The 12,091-nt window shown below is 40.2% G+C and overlaps 1 protein-coding gene across 2 annotated transcripts in view; it reads left to right on the forward strand.

Annotated features, from left to right (window-relative positions):
• EFHC1 (EF-hand domain containing 1) overlaps window positions 1-12,091 on the forward strand; it is a 40,258-nt gene that overhangs the window by 2,908 nt on the left and 25,259 nt on the right. The window contains exons 1-4 of one of the 2 annotated variants that reach the window (XM_061398421.1): window positions 2,799-2,973; window positions 4,610-4,897; window positions 9,119-9,268; window positions 10,406-10,598. In XM_061398421.1, coding sequence (XP_061254405.1) covers window positions 4,649-4,897; window positions 9,119-9,268; window positions 10,406-10,598 — 592 coding nt within the window. In that variant the 5' untranslated portion in view covers window positions 2,799-2,973; window positions 4,610-4,648. Of the gene's footprint in view, window positions 1-2,798; window positions 2,974-4,609; window positions 4,898-9,118; window positions 9,269-10,405; window positions 10,599-12,091 lie in introns of those variants that run through there. The other variant, XM_061398420.1, reaches the window with a different exon arrangement.

Genomic DNA, 12,091 nt, shown 5'->3' on the forward strand with positions numbered 1-12,091 from the left:
GGAAGCTGATTACAGAAAATAATTCCCTGTAGATGTCACTGAAATATTTTCTAAATACTGTTTTAAAAAGTTGCATGGGGTGGTTCTGAATTCTTGAGTTCATATTGCTGTGTTTACCTGTTTGATGTGTTTTCCACATTTTAAAAGTCCTATATTCTGCAGTAATGACAAATTCTTAATCTCTGTGAAATGCAAAATATCATGAAAATGACTTCATCTATTGTCGGTTTTTGTCTGTTTCTGTAAGTTTTTGTTTTTCAGGAAACATTTCAGATTTGTCGTAACTGAACCAAAGGGTAGTATAACATTTTTGTTTTATTTATTCTTATGCTTTTGTAATGTGAGTTTTATTTCCATCTGTTAACATTTCCATATCTTTCTTGATTTTCCTTGTCAGTGAGCTTTCCCTTTTCACTAAGGTAAGGTTGTCCTAACCCTGGCCATGCAGCAGAATTACTGACGGGACTTTTAAGAAACTTGGGTGTCACCCCAACCCTTCATTGATTCTAATTCCCCAGTGATGTCTATATATAACTGAATGTGACAACTACTAATCAGGAGTTAACTGTCTTCATTTACTCCTGGCCTATATTACTTGTCTGTTTCTTGATCTTACAGAGTACTTATTGAAGCTAGAGGCAGAAAGGTACAAAATAATCTTGTGGAAATTTTCCATTTGCACTGGTAATCACTTAATTAGAAGCAAGTATTTTTTACTGTATCAGCCATAATCTATATCATCTCCCCTTCCCCATCTCAGCTAACTCATTTGATACAAACAGATTGACATGTGCTTTCCTAGGCTGAACCTAAACATCCATTATCAGTGGTATATGATTTTGTATGTCTTAACTTTGTTCTTGTGTCTCCTGTTTATTTACAGCTGTGAATGGCACTGCAAAGCCAATAGAAAAGGGAGAGGGCTGAAAATACGAGAGAGGAGTGAAACAGGCATTTTTAAGTTTGTGCTGTGTTAAGTCGCTTCAGCTGTGTCCGACTCTGTGACCCTATGGACTGGGGCCCACCAGGCTCCTCTGTCCATGGGATTCTCCAGGCAAAAATACTGGAGCAGCCTGCCATGCCCTCCTCCAGGGGATCTTCCCGACCTAGGGATCAAACCCACATCTCTTAAGTCTCTGGCATTTGCAGGCAGGTTTTAACAGTTTATCAAGATATAAATGGTTATGTTCAATTTTTACTGAAAACAATAGCAAATAACTATTGTAAACTAGAAAGTGAAAAAGTATTAATGAAATTCAAAGAGAGAAAATTGTGCCTAGTAGGAAATAAGCTTATTTTTTGTTTTTCTATGTAATTTTATGCTAATTGTCATTACTTAATTTATACTTTTTAAATACTACAATTCATTTCTTTAAAGATATTTGTTGTGAAAAGAATATTTACATTTTTTTCTATTCATGTTACTTGGATCATCATAATTTCTTGATAAATAATTCTTACCATAAATTATGAAGTAGAGTAGTTAAATGCATGGTTTTGAACCTGAGTTGTTTTTGTTTTTGTTTTTGTTTGCAGTAAGGAAATTACAGGTTCTGTGAATTAATCAGAGTTTAAATTTTTTGAGAATACCCAGAAATCCACTTCATAGCCAAGATATGTGTCCATATTTTGGACATTCTTCATGCCGTTCCTCATGATTAGAATATAACTGAATATAATGGCACCCCACTCCAGTACTCTTGCCTGGAAAATCCCATGGACGGAGGAGCCTGGTAGGCTGCAGTCCATGGGGTCACTAGGAGTCGAACTCGACTGAGCGACTTCACTTTCACTTTTCACTTTCATGCACTGGAGAAGGAAATGGCAACCCACTCCAGTGTTCTTGCCTGGAGAATCCCAAGGATGGGGAGCCTGGTGGGCTGCCGTCTGTGGGGTCGCACAGAGTCGGACACGACTGAAGCGACTTAGCAGCAGCAACGACCTCTTACACAGATGATAAAGACCAGGACTTGTCCAGGGAATGCCTGCGTCTTCCCCTTTGCTCCTGTGCCATTCTCATCTTTCCCCAGGCTGACTTCCCACTCTGTGGTGGTCTTCTTTCATCTTTTCATCCTGCTGCCATTTCACTCAGGGGACTGCTTCTCTACCTAGGGTCATACCATCCTGTCTTAAAAACAAAACAAAACAAAAAAAACCCTACCTTCTTTCTGCTTGGTTTATTCCTCAAAGCACAGCTCTGAGAACATCACTTCTTTAGGAAAATGTAACCACTACCCAGCTACTCTGGCCTACAGTGGTCACAATTCACAAGTGTAAGCACAAAGATAGATTAGGATTCATTTGTACTGATCATGTGACATAATTCTATAAGGTTTGCTTTTAAATAACTCATTAACGTTTTAAAAAATAGAATGCATAAAATCCTGATTATTTGAGCCTTTAAAATGTGGTGTGTGTGTATGTGTCTTTTTCCTGCCTCCCGTTCTGAGGCCAACTTTCTGTTGCCAAAGGTATCTGTATCCCCTCCACCATAGAAAACAGATGGCTTGGGAAGCTGGGTATGCTCCAGGGTTCAGTGTGTGTTCTTCTTCTTTGTCTCTGCTCACTCCTTGACTCCAGACTCTTACCTTGAAATGTCCTTTACATGATGAACTGTGTCCTGAATTCTAGATGAGTTACCCGTTTGACATCTCCTCTTGAATGTTTAGTGAATACCTCAAAAGTAAACATGTTCAAAACCAAACCCCTAATTTTGTTTCCTCATCCCCAAAATATGCTCCACTACAGTCTCCCCCGTATCAATTTGATTGTAGTTCCATTTTTTTCAGTTGCTCAGGTCAAAATGTTTGAGTCATTTTTTTTTTTTCCCTAATGCTGACTTCTTTCTCCAAACCCAGCTCTACATCTCAAGTCGCCTCCTTCGGTATTAACTGTGCTGTCACTTAAATTCAGTAAGCCTAAATTCGAGCCCCCTATCTGCACTGCTAAAGTCATCTTCTCAGATAAATCTGTGTAAGTCTGTGGTTCAAATACTGACTATTATGTACATGAATGACTGATCATGTCTTCATTTCATTCTTTGCAGTTGCTGTAAAATGTTACTTTAAAAGGATATTCATATTTGGCTTTTACTGTATGATTGTTTTGCTTTAAACATTCTGCTATATTCATCCATTTCATCTTTTTGTTATGAGTTTTAAGGCCCTGACTCCATTATATTCATATTTCTGCTATGCAGTTGCCCATTCTTTTTTGGTTTTTATCTTATTCTTCCACAGTAAACATTATACATTATTTCATCTCCTCCTCCATTGAGCCATAATTGTGTCTTCGCTAAAAAGTCTCCTTGGTTTGTTCCCCTTGTTTTAATAGAGTTGGGTTTGGGTTAACACTCTTACTTCCCTGAAACATCATTCTAATATGTTCTTGCCTTGAAAAGAAATGTTAAAAATAGAATAATAGACACTTTAAAATCCCATTTTGTGTCATTTTGACTTTACACTGATGCTGCTGCTTCCAGAAGACCTGGGATTTGGTCCATCTGGGATGGTTGTTTCTGAGCACAAAACAGGTATTTACAAGCCACCCAAAGATGTTGTGATGGATGGTCAATTTGAGATTCATTCATATAAGTCTCTAAGAATGAATATGTCATTAATATATGTTTACAAGGCACCCCACTTCTAAAGAAATGGACTTGAGATTCGTTTTCATTTTGAAACCAGAAGTCGTTGTCTTGTCCAAATTTCTTATCCTTTTCACAAATTTGAAATGGAATTTTTGACGTTGAAATAAGGCTAGTAGAGTTAAGTCTTTAAGGAACACATTAGTAAGCTGTCTACCCCTATTTTGAGTATTTAGTTCAGAGGTCAGCAAGCTTTTTCTGTGAAGGGCCAAATAATAAATATTTGGTCTTTGCAACTGACTTAGTCTGCTTGAGCTGCCATAATAAAATACAGACAGACAGGTGGCTTAAACAATAGAAATTAATTTTCCCACAGTTCTGGACGCTTCAAGTCCAAGATTGCTATTGATTTGGTTTCTGGTGAAGGCTTTCTTCCTGCCTTTCAGGCAGCTGGCTTCTTGCTGTGTCCTCGTACGGCCTTTGCTCAGTGCGTGTGTGCTGAGAGGGAGGGAGAGAGCTCTCTTCCTCTTCTTAGAAGGCCACTAGTTCTGTTGGATTGGGGCTCTACCCTCAGGACTCATGTAATCTTACTTAGCTCCTTAGCACCTTATCTCCAAATATAGTCGTGTTGAAGGTTAAATTTCCAACACTGCATATTGTGGAGGTGGGGACATAATTCAGTCCGTAGCAGCAGTCCAACTACTCAACTCTGCCCTTATCATGGGAAAGCAGCCATTAGCAATTATATGTTATGTTGTATAGTTCCCAATTGTTTTGAAATTTTGTTCTCCTTTTGATTTTGCGACCGTTTAAATGTATTAAAAACTGTTCTTAGTTGCAGGTTCTATAGAAATAGACAGCAGGGGTAGATTTGTCCCATGTTCATAGTTTGGCAGCCTCGGAATTACAAGGTGGGAATGATGAGTATTTGAACCTCCCTGAGTGATTCTCGGCGTGAGAAGAGACTTGTTATTTTTTGATGAGACACTAACACACCATTTCTCCCACCCTTCTGTATTATAGGTGCTTAAATTTGATGCCTATTTCCAAGAAGATGTTCCTATGTCAATTGAGGAACATTACAGGATCCGCCAAGTGCACATTTACTACTATCTAGAAGATGACAGCATGTCCGTCATAGAGCCTGTCGTGGAAAACTCTGGGATCCCTCAAGGAAAGTTAATCAAACGCCAGCGCCTCTCCAAGAATGACCGGGGAGACCACTACCATTGGAAAGACCTAAACCGAGGAATAAACATCACGATTTATGGCAAAACTTTCCGCATTGTTGACTGTGACAAGTTCACACAGGTATAGTATGTGTTTTGGGAAGTTTTGGTGTCTGAGGCATTGTTCTAATCTATGAGAGAATACATGTCACTTATCAGGGTAAGAGGAGGGCACTGATCCTCTGTCCTGAGTGGATTAATATGTAGGTTAACTTGACATTTTTATATGTCATATGTGGCATCATGGGCATCCCAGGTGGCACTAGTGGTAAGAGCCTGCCTGCCAATTCAGGAGATGTAAGAGATGCAGGTTCGATCCCTGGGTTGGAAAGATGCCCTGGAGGAGGGCACGGCAACCCACTCCAGAGTTCTTGCTTGGAGAATCCCAGGGACAGAGGAACCTGGCGGGCTACAATCTATAGAGTCTCACAGAGTCAGACGTGACTGAAGCGGCTTAGCACACATGTGCCATCACTGCATGGTGACATCATCTTTTTCATGATGACATTGGTACATATCCTAGATGGATATTTGAGTAATAAAGTTAAACTCCCATTGTGGCTGAATCATTTGGTTAGAAATCAGTTCACATGCCAGTTCAGATAGAGAGTAGTGGAGCTGGTACCCTTGAAGGGATAGAAATATGAAAGAGACCTTGGGCAATTTAGCTTAAGTCTGGATTTACAAAAATAGCACCATCTCTACTAGCAGATATGAGCCAAAAGTTTTTGTGCGATTTGTATTTTTTTGGAACTCATACTTGCTGTATACTAGGGAAACTTGGTATCTAAAAAATTCCTGGAATAAAGCCATTTTTAAAGAAAAACACATATTGGGAAAAATCTTTATTTCTCTATTTCATATGTAATGGATTTTTGACACCTTTAATTGTAGAGAGAGAAAAAAAAGCAAAAGAGAGCACTTTCTTTAGTACAAAGTGTAGGTATTAGTAAATAATTGCAAATTTGCCTTAGCAAAGATACAGTTCCTAAATTTTTTATGCCTTTAATCCCATGCGACATAATGCCAAATGTAATTAAGTTTTACCATGCACTGAGCCCCTATGAGTTCACTCATTTATTATTTTTTTAATTAGTAATTTATTTAGCAAATACTTAATGCCTGCTGAATGCCAGGCACTGTTCTAGGTGCCAGGTATAAAGATTTGCCCTTATAGAACTTATTACATTCTGGTTGGAGGAAACAAATAATAAGCAAACCAATGTTTGTCAGATGCTGCAAAGAGCTATGGAAGAAACTAAAGAGGGGAAAGGGGTTGGAGTTGGAGGGGGTGCGGTGTGTGAAGGCTGGCCAGGGAAGGCCTCACTGATGAGATGTCTCAGGGGCAGGACCTCAGGGCAGTGAGAGAGGGTGCCATGGCATCCGTGCTGCCCTGAGAGCAGCCAAGAAAACCATAGAGAAGGTGGAGGTACCAGACCATCTCTGAGAGACCATCCCCCTCAAATGGGTCTTGATATCTCTTTCTGGTTTTGAAGTCCATTTTATCATAGGTAGTTCCAGGATTGTGCCACCAATGAAAAATTATGAAGTGTTGTATGAATTTGAGGTATCACAATTGTTTTTACAGTCACATCTTTACAGTTTGAACATTTGCAAGTTGATCCCTGAGCTGTTGATCTAAGCCAGTTGTAGTCACTTCTCATTAATAATGGTAGTTACATGCAGTACAGTCTTCACAGACACTGAATTAACAAATACTGAACCATTGCTCCTACAAGAAATGCAGAGTTGGGTTCCTCCAAGCCTGTGGTTAATACACAGTCTTGTTCTGTGTGTTGTTCTGTTTACAGATTATTGTTGATTCATTAACATTGAGGTCTTGGCCAACAGCACTATAAGTCATGCCTGAATGAAGCTTAGCTGACACTTGTAATTTTTCCGTAAGGTACATCACATCTGCCTTTTCTTTTTTGTAGTAAAATGTAGGTAACATGAAATTCAGCACTTTAACCATTTTTAGATGTACTGAGTACTTATTGATCGTCTTGTACTGAGAACATGAGACAGCACCGTAGCACTAAGGTTGGGGGCCACTTCAAACTGCAGAATCGCCTACAGAAAGCAAATAAGTGAGAAAAAGTGGCTGGCCCCAAATAGACTGAAAAGGACGTTCGAGGAAAAGGACTGAAACAGGCAGAACTTCCCAGTGTTCGACCTCAGCTGAGAGTGTGCATCAGACAACTCAGAATTCCCACTGCTCCATGCTCGGCTGAAAAGGACCACAAAGCTCCACAAGGGTTGATTAAGTTGATAAGGTTGAGCAGGTAAACAAATACAGAAATTTGTGGAAGCTGAAGTTCTCATAACTGATAGACAAGAGCTGAGTGTTTCAGGCATTGATGAGTAGATTATGTTTTCAATAACTGATCTGTTAGAAGTTGGCTCCTATAATAGTCTGAAGTTTGTCCACATCTTACCTGATTTGATGGTTTTCGCCCTGGCTAGACCTATGAGTGAATAAGAAAGGAAACTCTTTACAGTATGATTTGGACAAGGCACCATCTCTGTTTACACACATCATCATCACCATCCATCCTCACCCCCTCCTCAGGGCTCTGCATAAATGGTCCCATAGACAGAGTGCGCTGAACGTGAGATTCCGGGCCCTAGGAACAGCAGGGAAGCAGCAGCGTTCCCAGACCTAACGGGGTCATCCAGGGTCCACAGGTCGTCTGGTGACCACGGGCACCTTCCTGGAGCATGGTGCCGGTGAGAGACTAGGCTTTGAACGCCTGTGTTGGCGGGCTGCACCTGGGCTTCGAGCGTCTGTGCAGAGACGAGGGGAGCCTTGCTCTTTTCAGGCCCACCATCTGGTGACCACGGGCACCTTCCTGGAGCATGGTGCCGGTAAGAGACTAGGCTTTGAACGCCTGTGTTGGCGGGCTGCACCTGGGCTTCGAGGGTCTGTGCAGAGACGTGGGGAGCCTTGCTCTTTTCAGGCCCACCAGCCTGTGTCTTAGTTTCCTGTCTGGGGGAATTCCCTCCCCCACTTGTCTCTTCTGCTCTCAAAGACACTCCCTTCTCTCTGCTCCTCCAGGGACACTTTAGAATAACCACTTCAAAGAGCTTAGGCTTTTTTCTAAGAGACAGGAAGAATAGTCAACTTCAGGAAGCTTCTACATTCCTGCCAAAACTTTAAATACTAAGATTACAAGCTAGTTAGCAGAACTGATACTAGAGCCCGTATATTCTGGCCCTGAATTCTGTACATTTTGTATGGAATTGTCCAAAAGCAAACCACACAATCCCCCAAAGAAACCCACATTAATTTCCAGTTCCAGAATGTAAACAGATCCCAGGAAATTGTTTTTGAGTGTGTGTGTGCTTAACAAAAAAATTTGTCGTGCTTTTAAGAAGAATTGAGTTGTATTAAATATATAGTGACTTAAAATAATACATATTTGCTCATAATCAGCAAAGAAATTCAAGATCACATCGAGTTCAGATGGCTTTCTTTAACTTTTTCTAGTGAGATTTGAGCCCTTGATTCATCTTTCCTGTTTGATTGAAATATTTTTTGGTCTGAAATAACCAGTGGGTTTGCTTTCTTTTCTTTTCTTTTTTTTTTTTTTGTGGGAAGTGCTTAATCATATATTTGTTTTAATTGAGATGGAAAGCTGGGAATTTGATTTCAGCTTAACTTTCCCTCGTGCCGCTTGCCGCCATGTGCTCTATGATGAGCTCAGTCCCGTCCGACTCTCTGGGACCTATGGACTGTAGCCCACCAGGCTTCTCTTTCTGTGGAACTTTCCATGAAAGAATACTGGAGTGGGTTCCCATTTCCTACTCCAGGGGATCTTCCTGATGCAGGAATCGAACCTGCGTCTCTTGGGTCTTCTTTATTGGCAGGCGGATTCTTCACCACTGTGCCACCTGGGAACCCCAGCTTGGCCCCATACCCGACATGAACTACATACTGTTCAGACTATGATTAGGTTCCCGATGTATAAGCATTATATAAGTGTGTATAAGCAATCCTAGTTTTTCCTCTGTTCCTGGGCACCTAAATCTAATTGATCTGAATTCATATTTGGAGCCAGTTACCTTGCCACCACGTCTTACATTTTTACTTAAGGTAATTATCAGTTATTGTCTGCATTACAGAATTGGGCCAGTTGGAGGCTTGGTACTGCTAAGACATGCTCAAGCTTTAAACTAATGGTTAATGTGGACAGTGGCTTAGAAATTCTTATTATATTAGTGTTTATTTTTATAGCATCACTTAGCACTTACTTTAAGAAGCTTCAAGAAGGATAATCATTATTAATTTTGAATTACGTAGGTATTTTTGGAAAGTCAAGGAATTGAGCTAAATCCCCCAGAGAAGATGGCGCTTGATCCTTACACTGAACTCCGGAAACAGCCTCTCCGTAAATATGTAACCCCAACGGACTTTGATCAACTCAAGCAGTTTCTCACCTTTGACAAACAGGTAGGTGAGTGAGCTAGTAGGTTTGTTCCCAAAAGCGGCACTGCTTATTAGCAAGCTGTCTTGGTAGGTGTGTATTTTGAAACATTACATCTGTATTTTAACTGGTCAGGTACAGTGCTCTCTTTCTGGGGTTACAGGTACAGGAATCCCTAGGTTTCATATCAGAGATTCAAAGAAGATTGTGAAGTTAAGTCTTATGAGTTCCACCAAACTTCTCTCTTAAAGTAATTCCTGAGCACCATCTGCTCCCTAACTTTACATTTCCAGCCGCCCACTTCTTTTCCTAAACATGAATTAATCTCCAAGAATCCTTTGGGAAACCTTGAGTGAATTATATTGGGGTGTTTCAAAGCTATTGCATGTATGTAGGTTTCTAATGTTAAAATAGTAATTTCAAAGCATTCCCATTGCAGATGCTTCCTTGTTAAATGTTATAATACATTGATGTTTGAGTACAGAATGTTCTGGGTATTTTCCAACTCTGTTCCAGCCTGTCTTCCCCCTTGTGAGCTGGTGTACAGAGCAGATCCGAGTCTTCTCTTCTCTGTACTAAAGGGAAAGAGAAAACAGCGAGATCACCCTCAGTGCTTCTCTGCTGCTGTTTCTCTCAGAAATGTAATTCTGTTTAGTATAGAAAATTTTACCTAGAACTACCAAATTCTTTTAAGAACATTCTTTAAACCAGTCATATGACTGTTACTCTTTTGTAAAGATTCTGTTTTTGAGGTTGAAAGAACTAAAATACTGATTAATAAATGAAAATTCTTTCTATACTAATTATATACAAACCATTCACGTGTCTTTATTAATTACGTATAAACAACTGAATGAAGGGCCCACTGCTCTTTTAATTCAGCTTTTCTTTCACTGACTAATATTTTGGATCAAAATGAATCCTTTCTCAGCACAAGCTTATAAGCCTATTACTTAATATTTTCCAGCTGTTGACATCTGGTTTATAATTTCAGATGTTTTTGTATCTTTGGTGAATACTTTTTTTTTAATAACCATCTGAGATTACTTCATAGTCTTTCTAGCTAATCTTTTCATCACTGATACATAAATGCCAAAGTAGCTAAGTTAAACTCTCCCTTTGTGGAATTTTTTCTTTAAGTCACTGCTTTGGGTTCTTCAAAGGTTCTTCGATTCTATGCCATCTGGGATGACACAGACAGCATGTTCGGTGAATGTCGGACCTACATCATTCATTACTATCTTATGGATGACACGGTGGAAATTCGAGAGGTCCACGAACGGAATGATGGGCGAGATCCCTTCCCCCTCCTGATGAACCGCCAGCGCATGCCCAAGGTTTTGGTGGAGAATGCAAGTATGTGTGATTCAATTTATCCTCTATTAATTGGGACCTTTCCTGGATCTCAGAGGAGTTACTCAATCATGTGATCATTCCCTTTACACTTGGGAGATGCCTGCTGTGTTCTGTAGGCTTTCCCATAACTTCCCTCCGTTACTGGCCCCTCAGTCCAAGCTTGTCTCTGAAATGATCTGGCAGAGATGATTGATACCCAGATCAAGGGAGCAGAACCAAAACAGCAGTGGGAGATTTATTTAAGTGTGGAAGGGCTTCTGAGCCATTTCATGTCAGGCTTTTAGTGCTTTTCTGAAACAGCCTTGTTTTCATTCAGAGGCACAGCTTACCATTTCCTTAGATGTGCTTTGGACTTTGCTTCTCACCTCAACCACTTCCCAATCAATCAGGAAGTTTCTGTGTGGAATAACTTCAGGTGGTAAAGACACGTCTCTGATTCGTAAAGGTGGATCCCCATTCTATCAGCCCCTGGTCTGTCTTTGCTGGTATAAAATAACCTTGTGAACTGGAGTAAGAATGCAAACAGAATGCAGCTGAGACATGCTGTCTGTCACTACTTCTCTGGAATAAGTGAACTTGCTTTAGTTATTGACTTAAGAGTTTAAGAATTTTCTCTTGCAAGAGTGTCATCTTGGTCACATGTACTGACCAATGTTTGGATAGATGACAGAACTCTGTAAATACTTTCATTGTTTTTTTCTTTTTTTAACTCTGTTTTTTGGAACTCAGAGATAAGAAATTCCAGGTATTGAGCCAAGAGGTTTGTCTCAGGTTATAAACAAATCGGCAGTCTGAAGGCTAAATCCAGCCCACCCACATGTATTGCTGGGTCTGCGGAGTGTGTTTTAAAAATGCAGAGTTGTTTAGGGGCAAGGAGGTAGAGATTTCCATCACTTGGAGAGTGAAAAGTCAAAATGTGGTGAAAATACACCTTGATAAATATGTAGTTGTTAGAAACAATAACCAAAATATACAAGAAAGCGAATGGGTGCATCTTAAATGCATACTGCTGTGTAGAAAAAAGAAAACAAGATGCATAGTGGAATACCGCTTACATAAAGTAAAACACAAAACGGTGTAAATAGTACACACAAAACTAGAAAGCAGTTCGTTAGAATGGTGGCCTGTGAGGCAGAGGAGAATGAGACTGGGGAAAGGGCGATAAAAATGGTCATCATTTTTAAATTAAGAGTTAACTTTAAAACCCTCTTATTTTAAGAAGTGAGAATAAGTGCTTTAACAGCTTCCATTCTCAAATAGCAATAACTGGATTGGTGCCCTTGTTCAGCTTAGTCCAGCTGCTGCCTGCTCCGTTCTGCTTAGCTCCCATAGCACCCTCCTAGGGTTCCGTGACACTGGACTGTGTACTAAGTTTGGCCTTCCAGGTGCTTAAATGAGCTGAAATGCCTGCCATCTGGAGCTGACAAGCGTTAGAGTTATGATTGAGAGGCAGAATGGGAATGTATTCAGGGTGGCATGAAGAAGGGTCAGTA

This window comes from Bos javanicus, chromosome 23 (genome assembly GCF_032452875.1).
Source record: "Bos javanicus breed banteng chromosome 23, ARS-OSU_banteng_1.0, whole genome shotgun sequence".
NCBI lineage: Eukaryota > Metazoa > Chordata > Mammalia > Artiodactyla > Bovidae > Bos > Bos javanicus.